The sequence below is a fragment of the Ochotona princeps genome, chromosome 3 (assembly GCF_030435755.1).
Source record: "Ochotona princeps isolate mOchPri1 chromosome 3, mOchPri1.hap1, whole genome shotgun sequence".
In the NCBI taxonomy this organism is placed as follows: Eukaryota; Metazoa; Chordata; class Mammalia; order Lagomorpha; family Ochotonidae; genus Ochotona; species Ochotona princeps.
In genome coordinates, this window is record NC_080834.1 from 89,815,898 (window position 1) to 89,829,568 (window position 13,671).

Below are 13,671 nucleotides of genomic sequence, written 5' to 3' on the forward strand. Positions count from 1 at the left end.
GTGAGGGAGACCTGCATTGAGTTCTGGGCTCCTGCCTTTGGCCTGGCCCATCAACATTTGAGGAGTAAACTCGTGAATGAGGCTGATCTCTCTCTCCCTCTCTCTCAAATAAGTCAGTAAAAACTAAAGTTGCATCTACCGCCGAATGCTGTGAAGATGAACAGAGGAAATGCATGGTAAGTTCTTATAGCATACACCAAGTATCCAGTGGGAAATCAGTTTCTTACCCTTCCACCAAGATCCACGTGTTTCCACCACCACCAATTCTTCTAGAGCCAGGACCCATGGCCGTTCTCCTAAATTCTAGCCCCTCGAGTTCAGCATCAATGGAGAATTTTCCACACACCAAGCACTGCAATGGGTGTCGGGAAAATACAACTGAAGAAGAACTTAAAGAGCTCACATCCCTAAGGGAGATAGGAGCAAGACAGCTTATCTCAATGGCACATGCTGAGAGGTGGGGGGCAGCAGGGAGCTGGAGAGGTACCTCAGGCCAGAGTGCTGGGCGGCTCCCATCTGAAAGCAGGGAGACACCACGGAAGGACTTTGAGCCAGGGGCTCAGTATGTAGACTCACTGACATGTCTCTGTAAAAGATCACATTAGTAGCATTGGGAGAAAGCATTGGGAGGGCAAGAACAACCCAGGAAAGAAATGGCTGCAGAACAGCGAGTGTAGGCTAGCTCCTGCCAAGCCAATGCTGCCATCTCCGTTGAAGGACCAGGTCAGGTGTTGGCTGCTCCACTACCGATGCATTCCCTGCTACTGCATCTGGAAGGCAGCAGAAGATGGCCCAAGGACTTGGGCGCCTGCATGGAAGACCCGGAAGAAGCTCTAGGCTCCTGGCTTCAATCTGGCCCAGGCCTGACTATCATACTATTTGGGTAGTAAACCAGCAGGTAAAAGAGCTCTCTCTCTCTCTCTCTCCTTCTCTGTGGGGAACGGCCGATCCCACATGGATGAGGGGCTGCAAGATGGCGGCTGGTTGAGGGCCAGGAGGCAGGATTTGTCCCGCCAGTAGGCAGGCAGGAAGTCACAAGGATAGGCTAATGTTCCCTTGCTGCGATTGCTGGCCTATCAGATAGCGCCCCGTGGATCCACGGGGAGAAGTGATTGGTAGAGAACAGTATTTAAGTAGCCCGCTTTCGGCAATAAACCCTTTTCGTTCGTTTGTTTGTGTATGTGTTTGTGTGTGTGTGCCGGTCCTGGTGGTGGTTCCTGTTTTTTCCAGGCCCTTGAAATTCCTCGTCATTTTAGTGTCGCTGCAGGGCAGTGACACTTCTCTGTTACTCTTTCAAATATATATATATGTATATATATATATATAATCTTTATATATATATTATATATATGTGTATGTATATATATATATATATATAAAATCTTTAGAAAGAAATGAGTTTTAATGTGTCCATAGAGAGAACACCTGTAGCCATGACCTTGAATTTTATGCAGTCCCTCAGTGTTTGGATATTGAGAAAGGATACGATACAGAGGCCTTTGTATCCATCACATTTTACAAATGAACTCTTCGGGCTCTGAAGATAGCTCCACTCCCATTGGACTTGTCTGCTCACTGTTCCTTGGGTTAGTCAACTGACATGGATCATCTATTCAAAGGCCTGGCACTGCCTAATGAGCTGGGAGTGAGCCAACAACCACTGCAGCACCAAGTACAAGCAAAGGCCAACACAGGAGAAAGACTCGAGCCCGGGGAGTAGAGGGGCTTGGCTGGAGAGCAGGGCATGAGCTGCAGGAAATGGCAAGCCAGACCAGTGTGGGGCTGGGCTAGACTGAACAGGGCGTGGCCCAAGGAGCTAGAACTGCAGGATGGGGAGCACAGGGGACTACAGATCCTTCCAAGTGGAGAGGGGACAAGGGGCGAGGTGGGGGCAGGACTAGAGGACCAGAGCTAAGCCTGAGCCCATTCTTATCCAGAGTCTGACTTTAGAAGGAGTTGTCAAAAAGCTCATTGAAAACCCGTATGATGAAAAGTTGTGCCTGCACTTCAAACTTCTTGCACCATACCGAACATGTTTAAGGCACGAAGAAAGACAAGGGATCATGTTGGAAACAGCTCCTACTGGGGCTGGTGTAGTGGCTCAATAAGCTAATCCTGTACCGGTAGCACCAGCATCCCCCATGGGCTCTGGTTCTAGTCCTGGCTGCTCCACTTCCAGCTCCCTACTATTGCACTTGGGGAAGCAATGGAGGGCAGCCCAAGTGCTTGGGGCCCTGGATCCATGTGCGAGCCTAGAGCAAGCTGCTAGCACCCAGCTTTGGATCAGCTCAGTTCTAGCCATTGTGGCCATTTGGGGGTGTAAGCCAGCAGATGAAAGATATCTATCTATCTATCTATCCTATCTATCATCTCTCCTCTCTGTAAATCTGCCTTTCAAATACAAATAAGAGAAAGAAAGAAAGAATGAATGAACGAACAAACGAATGAACCCCTATTGGAGTGACATGAATGCTGCTAAAACTGAAGCAGAGGGTCCGGTGCAACAGCCTAGTAGTTGAATCTTCATTTTGAGTGTGCTGGGATACCATGTATGCACCAGCTTGTGTCCTGGTTGCTCCAATTCCCTTTCAGCTCTCTGCTTGTGGCCTGGGAAAGCAGTAGAGGAAGGCCCAAAGCCTTGGGACCCTGCACCCATGTGGGAGATCCAGAAGAAGCTCCTGGCTTCTGGCTTCAGATCAGCTCAGCTCTGGCCATTGTGGTCACTTGGGGAGTGAACCAGTGGAAGGAAGATCTTTCTCTCTGTCTCTCCTCTCTGTATATTAACTTTCCAGTTAAAAAATAAAATAAATCTAAAAAAAAACCCTGAAGCATATTCATTTTGCCATAATTTGGCACAGTGTTTTATGGCAAGAAAGGATGAGAAAAAATTTTTTTCTATTCCCCCGAATATTCCTTTGATTATTTCTTACATCATTGGCAGGTCACAAACATTGACCATCTTCAATGTTCACTTGCTACTGATCTATTGACTTTCAAGTCCCACCTGCAGTTGCCTTGGCAAGAGCAGACCAAACACAGTCCATGGGCCAGACATTCCCCTGGTTCCGGGAGCAGCGCCCCTAAGCAGCCAGTGCTGCAGGACCAGCAGCGCTGACGCTGAAACCCGCAGGCATAAATCTTTCGCACCAGGAAAGTACTCATCTTGGTCACGCTGTCACTGAAAAAGCACCTGTGAGAAGAGAAACAACAGCCAAAATCCAAGGCCTCCAAAACTTGGTTTAAGTGGCACAATTCTGAAGTGCAGCAAATTGTCGCCTCCAGATGAGCTGCAGACAAGCCCAGGGCCCTCTGTGAAGATTGCAAACTAGCAGGACCAAGCTCCTGCAGCATTTCTTGCCAAAACCATAACAGGGAAGGAAGCCGGGCTAGTCCAGGAAGATCCTGGACACAAGGCATGCCCAGAGCAAGGGCGACCAGGGGGTGGCAGAGGCCCAGCCTTAGGGCAGGCAGGCAGCAGGGGAGGTGCACAAGGTATTTTGCTTGACCAAGAATAGTGACACCTGCTCATGCAGAGATGTAGAAGAAAGGGTTCAGACAGCGAGCCTCGGCTTCGGCAGAGAGCTCCTCCAGAATCCTTGTCCACAGCGACAATGGGTGTTGATCGGTTCTCTTGCTGAACAGAACAATTCCGCGAGGACTTCTGCTGGGTCGTCATGAGGCAGCCGCCTTCCAGTACTGGCACTGCTACTTGCAGTCTCTTTTTATCTCATCTTAAAAGACTCCTTAATGGGTGTCCAACTCTCTTCATTTAAATATATATTTATTTACATACATGCATGTGTATATATTTACATGTAAATATTTCATATATATTATGTAGGTATAGCTCCATAAATATCTAGCTCCACATATAAAATACATATTTAATGTAAACAATATATACTGTGTGCATATATATATACATGTATATATAAAGACTATGGACTTGGTTTAAATTCCCCAGAATCTTTATTAAGGACAGACTCAGTGGCTGGTATCAGCACTTACAAAGGTGTATTTAACTCAGTGGAGTTGCTGAGTAAATAAAGTTTACATTTCTACCCCTCAATACCGGTTTCCACGAATGTTCTAACGTCCTCGTGCTTACCTTTCCTTTGGGGATTCCTGGAGTCTCACACTTTGTATCTGGGGTCCTTTCTCATGCTAAACACAGAGGATCACTCACAATCTACGCGGATAGTATGGATAATCAGCTTCAGCCTCAGGCACCCAAGGAAAACACCTGGGAAATATGTGAGATCTGCTACAGTGGACATAAGTCCAGCTCGCTGGGAGTTCCCCAAGACCAGGGTCCCAGGCCTTTGCAGCAAGGAATGAATGCCTTGGGAGCAAGAGTTGGGAAATATTTAAAAGGAGGTACTCTAAATTTCCCACGAGTTCAGCACAAACCATCTGGAACACATCCGGGGCTAGGCATGCGGAGTTGATCATGCAGGGCCAAGTGTTCAGGACCACAGCCCTGATCCTGCCCGTGGGGGCAGGTGGTCAAGCAGTTACACCTGCCGGCAGGTGCACTTGCCACACATTCCTATACACAGGACAAGGAGGGAACCAGTCCATCTGATTCTCCACCCCCACCCCATCTTCAACAACATCCGCTGCCCTTAGCTTCGGATACTTCTGGGCCTGCTCTCTTGCTAATGGGCAAAGCCTTGAACTGGCTTTACCCCCATCTGGGGGACTTGTCCCGTTTCACTTCTGGGAAACCCTCCTCTTTACAAAGCATGTGAGAAATCCAAGCGGACAGTGAAAGCTTGATATGTAGTACATCACCAGCTACAAGCAACTTCCTATAAACACTTAAGCCTGTATTTTTTTAATTAGTTGTTTGCTTGCTAACTTTTTATTTTATTTTTTTTAAGATTTATTCATTTTATTACAGCCAGATATACACAGAGGAGGAGAGACAGAGAGGAAGATCTTCCGTCTGATGATTCACTCCCCAAGTGAGCCACAACGGGCTGATGCGCACCATCCGAAGCCGGGAACCAGGAACCTCTTCCGGGTCTCCCACGCGGGTGCAGGGTCCCAATGCATTGGGCCGTCCTCGACTGCTTTCCCAGACCACAAGCAGGGAGCTGGATGGGAAGTGGAGCTGCCGGGATCAGAACCAGCGCCCATATGGGACCCCGGGGCTTTCAAGGCGAGGACTTCAGCCGCTAGGCCACGCCGCTGGGCCCCGCTTGCTAACTTTTTAAAGATTTATTTGTTTGAAAAGCAGAGTTTCAGAGAGGGAGAGAGAAACTGTCCACTCACTGCTTCATTCCCCAAATGACTGTAAGAGCCAGGGCTGGACGTTAGAACTCCCTCTGGCTCGCCCACGTGGCTGGTAGAGACCAAGGCCGTGGGCCAGCCTCTGCTGCCTTCCGAGGTGCACTGGCAGGGACCTGGAGTAACAGCAGAGCAGCGATGGGCTCGTTCCGTGCTCTGATAAGTGATGCCGGTGTCAACCTGCTGTGCCACACCTCCAGCCCAGCTTCCCTGACTCTAAGATCAAGTCACATAATGCATCTGTATCTTGATTCTCTCTCGGCAGTGTTAAGGCACAAGCTCTTGCAGTTTTTTTTTTTTTTTTAAGATTTATTTACTTATTTGAAACAATCACAGCAAGACAGAGAGAGAGAGAGAGAGAGAGAGAAATCTTGCATGCATTTGTTTACTCCCCAAATGGCTACATCAGCAAGGCTAGGCCAGGCCCAAAGCCAGGAGTCAGGAGTTTCTTCCAGGTCTCCCCAGGTGGGTGCAGGGACCCAAGGCCTTGGACCATCCTCTACTGCCCTCCCAGGTGCATTAGCAGGGAGCAGGGTTGGATACCAGGGTTGCCAGTGGTAGCTGAACCCTCTATGCCACAATTCTGGCACCAATTTCTTGCACTTAAAAGGAACCACTCTGTTTCTGGAGAGGACCTCTTTAACTCCATGTATCCAGGCTGAATGTTTACTATAACTCATAATCAACAGGGAGAGAATGAAGAAAAACAAAAGCAAAAAACACGCCTCAAGGAACCCACAAATCCGTGTCATCCAAAAGGCAGAATGTCCCCTTTTATACTGACTCGATCCTCCAAGTTCAAAGAATTCAATCTCCCAGAGCTCACTCTGTAAGAGGGAAAAACTCCCACCACTAACTCAGTGGTGCGCGATGCAGCTCCCACTACTAACAATGACAAAGGAGACCTCCAGATGCAGAAGGTAAGGTGGCTTGGAACATTTCCGAATTAAAGCTTCAGAGCCGAGGGCTTGAGGCCCCGCCCTGCAGCGCCTCGTTCGGGTGCTGCAGAGGTCCCCACGTGCACAGGCCCGGCCTCGCTTGCCTACCTGCTGGGCTGCCTCATGGAAGAGCTCCTGCACCTGAGGCATCTGAGCCAGCCTCGCCGGGAGTTCAGGGTTCTGGCGCGCAGGTGGAGGCCCCTTCTGGAAAACAAACGCCATCCTCCGGCAGGCTGGCCCCTCCCTGCCCCCACCTCCCCCTCTCGCGCCATCCTTCCCTCTTGTTCCCTCCGCATTTGGAAACTCCTCTTCCACCCTCCTCTGGTGCCCACCGGGTCCCACGCAGAGCCTGCCGGTGCTAAAGCCACAGCTGTTCTCTTCCCTGAGGTCAGGGAACACCTTGGGGTCCAGGTGCCCGGTGGTGGGGCTACACTGACCCTCTCCCCCAAACCCCTTGGAGCTGTCTAGAGGAAGGCCATAAAGGGGCCAGGGCAGAGAAAGATGTGCGGTTCCCAGCGCTCGGGCAGGGCCTTCCCGAGGCACCGGGCACGGCTTTGGGGGCAAAGGGAGGCAGAAAAAGCAGAGATCTTGTCCCTGACTTAGGCACCTCCTCTCTCAGCACTGGGGGAACACTGTAGGGCTCACTACCTTTCGGAAGGAAGAGGGGAGGAGGCGCCAAAGGGGTCGTAAGGGAAGAACAAGACTTGGGAACGCAGTCCGCCAGGGCGAAAGCTGGAGGGCGCATTGCGGGGCGTGGGCACCGGGCACAGTGGCAAGCCGGAGGCACTGCGGGGACCCGCTGGGCGGGGGTTCTGACACAGACACAAGAGACCGGAAAGGGGCGACGGGGCGGTGGGCAAATCCCATGGGCTAGGCCCGCCTTTCCCGACAGCACAGGCCATTCGCTCCCGACCCCTCGCGTCTCTGGCCCGTCGGGCACTCCCTGCAACACGCAGCCTCACACGTCTCCCCCAAGTCCTGGGGATCCTGGCGAGCGCGTGTACCTGGGCTGTAGACGGCACCACAGTGACCAACCCAAGGCAGGCCCTCCAGAGCCAGCGGACCCCAAACCCGGCCCTCACCTGGGAGCCACATCCCCCCCATCCCCACCCCAGGAGAGGGATTGTCCCCGAGACCACCTCCACCCGGCCCGGGCCGTCCGCCCTCACCTGCTGCCGGGACTGCGAGCACCCGGCGCCGGGCCCGCCCCGTCCCCGCCCCCGCCACGTGGATGCCGCGTCCCAGCTGTCCCGCTGGCCAGGTGCGGTTCCCGCCCCAGGTGAGACACCTTAACCCCGCCAACACCTCCGGGTCCTCGGTCCAGTAGGGGAGGCGCGGGCAATGGGCCTTTTCCCCCTCCCTTCTCCAGAAGTCGCCCGCACGCCTGCCGCAGTCCAGTTGGGCTGCGAGCATCTTAACCGCGGACGGGATCTGGAGCTGGGAACAAAAACCAACCCAAGCGGGCGCGGAGAGTGCTCAGGGGAGAGCCTGGGGTCGGCGTGCCGGGTCCGGGGACCTCGAGGCCGGCGGCGCCGTGGTCGGGAGTCCTAACGGTAGTGGTGGGGAAGGGATAGGGGCCGTGGCCACACTGGTGCCGTAGCACCCCGGGACACTGGGGACCAGAACTGCCCTCAGCGTGCCGGGACGCCCCAAGCACGACCAGGAGGCCCCCAAACCCGCAGAGAGGTGGGCCCGCCCCGACCTACTGTGCCCAACCCGGGAGCCCCTCTGGAGGGTTTCAGGTTTCAGGGCCTCAGGGTACAGGGAAAAGCACAAAAAAAAAAAAAAAAAAAAAATGGAATGAACCTACAGGGATGAAGTTATATCCGTTTTCAATCTGGCGTTATTTCCTAGCCCTTAAATAACTTGCTGGGCCTCCCTGCAGGCCTGGGAGAATCAGGAGGGCAGCTGTGAGCGCTTCCCACGCCTACAGGCCTTTGTGTGGAAATCTTTAAAAATAGAGCGTGTGTTTTGGAAAACAGAAGGGCAGGCAGAGCCAGAGCTGCTGCAAAGCAATGGCCTCTCCTGTACACCTCCTGGTGACGCTGCAGGTGGTGTGCCCATCATCACCCCAAACCCCAGTCCCCTTGACCCCCAGCCTGGGCGGTAAGCTCCAGTCTCGCTGTCTCCCTGTACTGGCTGATAGCAGGTACCTCCCGTAAGTAGAACCACCCAATATTTGTCCTGCTTGTGGCCAATATTAGGTTTAGCAGAAAGTCCATGAGGTTTGCCCACATGGTGGAGTGTTCAGAACTGGATTAGCTGGCCAGGGCACAGGGAAAAAGCCACTGGGTGAGTGACAGGCCAGCCGTCTGCCAACGCAGGCTGGACAGGTGGCTGGCCGTCACGGTCACTTTACTAGAATACAACCATGTGTTTTTCTGGGCTGCCAATAATCCTTTCTACTCACTTTTAGGGACACATGATTTTTCTTTACTTATTTTGCTTTACCCAGTTTCCTGTTTGCCATAAGGCGACCTCTGAGCACACTGTGATTCCTGAAGAATCCACATCCAACTGCCTGAAAGCAATAAATTAAATACATCAGAAAGGGAAGCCTCCTCCTGTCTTGAGAAGTACCCAGCATCTTCGGAATAAACGAGTTGCTTCTTTCAGAGCTCCCAGACGGCTTCTGAACAAACAGGTGTGTTGCTTTTTCTCCATGTTCAGGTTGGACAGACACACCTGCCCACATGCAAAAAAATGGATCCTGCTTAATGTAGATCTGTAACGACATCAATCTTCACACATCCTTGGGCTAAGAAAGTTGCCCTGCATATCCTCTGAACAAACATCTCCATTTTTAAGATACTTTCGTATGTCCACTGCATCGTACTAATTTCTTCCCATGGAATGGAAAACAGACTATCACAAGACTGGTTTAAGTAAGTTATGGCTGGTCCTGGCACATGAGCATTGAGTATTTTTGTATGCACCCATGTGGAACTCTGCTCGTCACATAGTAATGGTGTATGTCCTGTGTCACCTTTTGAAGAAAGCAGGGATATTTGTACGCATGCATAGTTTGTGCTAAGAATAGTTATGTCTATGGTATGGGTTTTGAGGCCTATAGGAAATCCACTATTGAAGTGTTTCTTAAAATGAGCTTGTGACTTCCAGCACCCTTCTTGAAAGGAGGGTGGATGAGTTTTAAAAAGAGAGAGAGAGAGACAAAGTGGAGAGGACTGTACTAACCCTCCCATATGCCCTTCTTATCCGGGAAGGTGAGATTTTGGGGTCTGTGTTCCCTCTTGCTGAGCCCAGAGCAGCTGGGGAAGAGCAATAGTGCTGGATTTCATGGGTCCTTGAGGCAGAGAGGGGGCTGTGGAACTGCCTGTCCCCAACCCTCTCCATGAGGATTTGGCCCCATGTCAACGAGGAAGCCCAGGCCACACCGATGAGCTAGGAACACATGGGCTCTGACCAATAGCCAAGGCTAACTGCCTGACCTGCCAGGGAAACCAGCCCACGCTGACGTACCAGACAATTGCCCAGCAAGGACACACTGTGCTCGTTGGACCTCATTGGGACTTCTGACCCACAGAAACTGAGAGGGAAAGAGAGTGGGAAGGAGGGAGGGAGGGAGAAAAAGGGAAGAAGAAGAAAGGGAGGGAGAATAAATCTTTGCTGTTATTAGTAGTCAATAGTGGACACACAGTCCATGCAAGCAAGGTAAAAGTAAAATTCCTTTTCAGGTATTTGTGGTGATTTCACTGTTTGAATTCACTGTCATTGCAGCCCAGCTAGGGAGGGAAAAAAGAGTCGTGGTAATAAATGCACTTTCCTCCTGCCCCAACATTCATCAAGTCACACAAAAGGGAAGCTCTTGCACCACGGACGTCATCGAGCTGGGACAAGGACAAGACCCGATTCTCCTTCCTTCTGCGGCTGGGTGCTGAGAACTGCCTCCTGTGTGAGGGCTCACAAAGCACCAATCTGGGCCATTGGGGAGACCTTGGGCAGGGGCAACCAGACAGGAATGAAAACAGGTAGAGAACATGGGTATTGATTCTGATGTGGAAACATGGATACATACATATGCAAAGATGAACTTAGAACCAGGTTGTGGGGCCTTTACTCTCATCTGGGTGTCACTTCAGAAAACAACATCTGAGGGAAACCTACTCCCTGAGATCTGAGTGGGGCATGGCCACTAGCATTTCCCTTAAATTCCTTAGGCACCTCTGCTGTGCGGCCAAGGGTAAACAGTGTGGACTTGCTAGCCCACCTGTTGTTCCTTTGCTCCCGAACACCAGAGACTAAATATACTATGTTAGCAAAGGCGTCATACTCTAGTTGCAGCTTTCAATGACAAGGACAGTGTGTGAAGGCTATCACCCAGGCAGCACAGGAAATTACTGCACGGGCACACACCCAGTGCACTTCCGCACTGCACTGTGCCTTCCCTGGGGCATACCATCACAGAAATCCTGTACACACTCAGGCAGTTTTTCTGGTTCTGAAAGATGGAGCCAAAACTTCAACTTTCTAACTCCAATGACCAAGTCCTCAAAGCCAATGTAGCCTGTTGAACTCACCTGAATTTCTAAGACAGAACAAAGTTTTCCCTCTTCCTGAACTTTGAGATGTGCTCTCTAGAGCCCCATGCCTAGGAAACAGATGTGTTTGAAGGGCTGAAGCCAGGCATTATTACAGAGAGCTGGAAGGGGAGATGCAGGAAGTGAAAAACCTAGCACAACAGTGAGTCCCTCAGCCAACCCAGCCAGCCCCCAGCTCCGGGAGGCAGCTGTGGGAGCCCAGGAAGGTTGGGCTCTGGCTCTGGTTCTGGCTCTGGCTCCCCCTCTCACCACCAGGACAGGGCTCAGTGGCCAGGGAGGGGCGTCTGCTGCCAGGTGTCTCCAGCTCCTGTTGAGCAGGTTTCTCCTCCAGGATATCAGCTGTTTGTTGACTCTGGGAGTTTGCCCTCTGACAAGACAACGTCATTCTCCCTCCATCAGCCACCTGGCATCTGCTGCCAACCAGGACCTAGTGGGAGCATGAGGAAACACGTGGTGCAGACAGCCGCTGGGTCAACAGGATCCGGTTTATTTGATGATAGTGGCAGCCTTTACCCAGCAGGAAACAACAGGAATGGAATTCAACATGTACCTTAGGTTACCCTAGAAGAAACAGCCAATGACAGCCCTTCAAGAGTGGATGCGAGAACTTCTGTCTCCTCATTTGTAACATGGGGTTAATGATGGAGAGACCTCCCAGGCCTCTGGCAGAGTGATGAACATTCTAGAATTTTGCTGGAGATTGACATTCAAATGGGCTGTGTGTTGCTTCCAGAACCGAGTTTTCCCTTATATTCTGAAAAAAAAAAAAAAAAAATTAAAAAGTCACATGGCCAATGTTCTGGTCCTATTGTCGCTTCCCAATTCCTCTTCACCCTCTGCCACTTCCCTCCCTTTCACCCACATCCACCTGGATCTGTAGATCACCATGCACAAGGCCAAACAGGTGAGAGAAGACTCCCCCTCTTGCTGGCCCGCTGTCTGTGGCACCCTCACCTCCTTGTCTGACACTTTGCTTTTGTCTCATGGCTGAGCCAGGCACCTGTTCATGACTGATCAACAGCTTACAAATCCATCTCAATATACTCCCTTTTATATTTCTGCCTTTTGTTCTGATTTTTCCAGTCTCTAGTAATACAATTATGTATATCTAGATACATTTATTTAAGCTGAGCTTGTTGTATTGCGGCCCTAGGGACTAGGGCATGTGTTGTTAACACCCTGCCCTTTGTTCATCAGTGAACATACATTAGGAGGAAACTTCCTTTCGCAATCTACTGAAGTTATTCCTTGCTAGTCAATTAAATCCAAATTCTCTCATTTCTCCTACAATCTTTTGAAATATGACAGGTTGAGTATTCCTTGTCTGGGACCAGAAGTGTTTCAGATTTCATGTTCTGGCACATTTGCACATACATCATGACAGCTCTTGGGGGTAAGCACAAGTCCAGATGAAGTTCATTTGTTTCATGTACACACTATAAATAACGCCTGAAAGTGATGATTTTATATAAAATTTCTAGTGTATTTATGTTTTCACAGAAACCCATCACAGGCAGTCAGGTATGGATTTTTTTTTTTTGCAAAAACAAACAAAAAAACATGGAATTTCTTACTTTCATCTGAAAAGCAGAGAGCAAGCAATATATTCTGCCACTGTTGGTTCACTTTCAAAAAGCCCCCAACAGCCTGGAGACAGACCAGACAGAAGTTGGGAGTCTAAAACTTCCACATGACTGGCAGGAAATGAACAAGTTGAGTCATTACTGCTGCCTCCCAGGGTCTGTCAGGAAGCTAGAGTTGGAACAGAACAGGTACCAACCCCAGACACCCTGGCATGAGATGCAGGCCTCTTAAGTTCTGGGTCAAATGTCCAGCTGTGGACTTTCCCACACTGGCGTTCACAAAACTTTCAGATTTTGCAGAAGTTCAAGTTTTCAGATGAGGGCTACCCAGTCCACACCAAAAGCCTTAAGTTGACTTACATTTGCTTCACAACTGAAGTTCCCAATGTTGGTCCAATTCTGCTCTATCTCACACTGGTGCTACACTCCAAAATCTGAATGAGGGAACATATAGGGCTTCACACATTCCAAAGTCACCTCACATGACGCAACAACTCAGATGGTTTAATTTTTCATATCACAAATAAAAAACATGGAGGCTCAGAAAGGGTAAGTGACTTGAACAAAGCTGCATGGGTTGGGCGAAGCAGGGCTGTGATTTAAGGTCCCTTGATTCTAGGTACCCTGCTTATCCCACTGCTTTCACCATCATTCTCAACGACAAAATCACCCAAAGCTCAATCAGAGCTGCCTTGCAAGCACCTTCCTAAAGTATGCATTCTCCATAGTTGGCAGGAGATGCTGAGTGTTCTCTGTTTCGGACCAACGTCTGTCCTGGCTGGCTCTGTCGTACCAGCTGCTGTCAGTTGAGGCAACTCCGGTGACAATCTGAGTGGTTCTGTCTCTCGGCCTTGCTTTTGTGCTCTGGCAATCTCTTCTGCTCTCACAAGAGGTGTACAAACGATGGTTCTGGAGTGCCCACAAAGAATTACCATACAGGAAGTTTACAGGAGTTTTCTAGTTGGCCCAACCACCTTAGATGAAAATGGTCAAGAAAGAGGGAGTGTTAGACAATTAAGATTTAATGTTAGTTACTTAGCCTAAGTGGTACCCTACAATCACAATGACAAGAGCGGACTACAGTGAGTGTCCATGGAGACTGTTGGAAGGACAAAAGCAAGCGCTGGTTGTTAGTTCCCCTTCCTCTAGGGACGTGTCCCCTAGCTCCATCTCCAATCTCCTACAGGGGCACAGCTGATCCTCCAGTCTATTTTCACCCTCATATTTTTTAACTCCCGTGGAGGTTCAGAAGTCTTTAAAAAATTGGTCTGTTTTTTCATTTCCATAATTCAGGTTTGA

General features: G+C 50.2%; 1 protein-coding gene across 1 annotated transcript in view; it reads right to left on the reverse strand.

Moving 5' to 3' along the window:
- The window catches only part of SLC12A8 (solute carrier family 12 member 8), a 155,737-nt gene extending 149,287 nt beyond the window's left edge, over positions 1-6,450 (reverse strand). Inside the window, exon 1 of the mRNA XM_058662009.1 lies at positions 6,339-6,450. Within this exon, the coding sequence (XP_058517992.1) occupies positions 6,339-6,380 (42 nt within the window). The 5' untranslated portion in view covers positions 6,381-6,450. The remainder of the gene's footprint in view (positions 1-6,338) is intronic.
- Between the last annotated feature and the right edge of the window lie 7,221 nt (positions 6,451-13,671).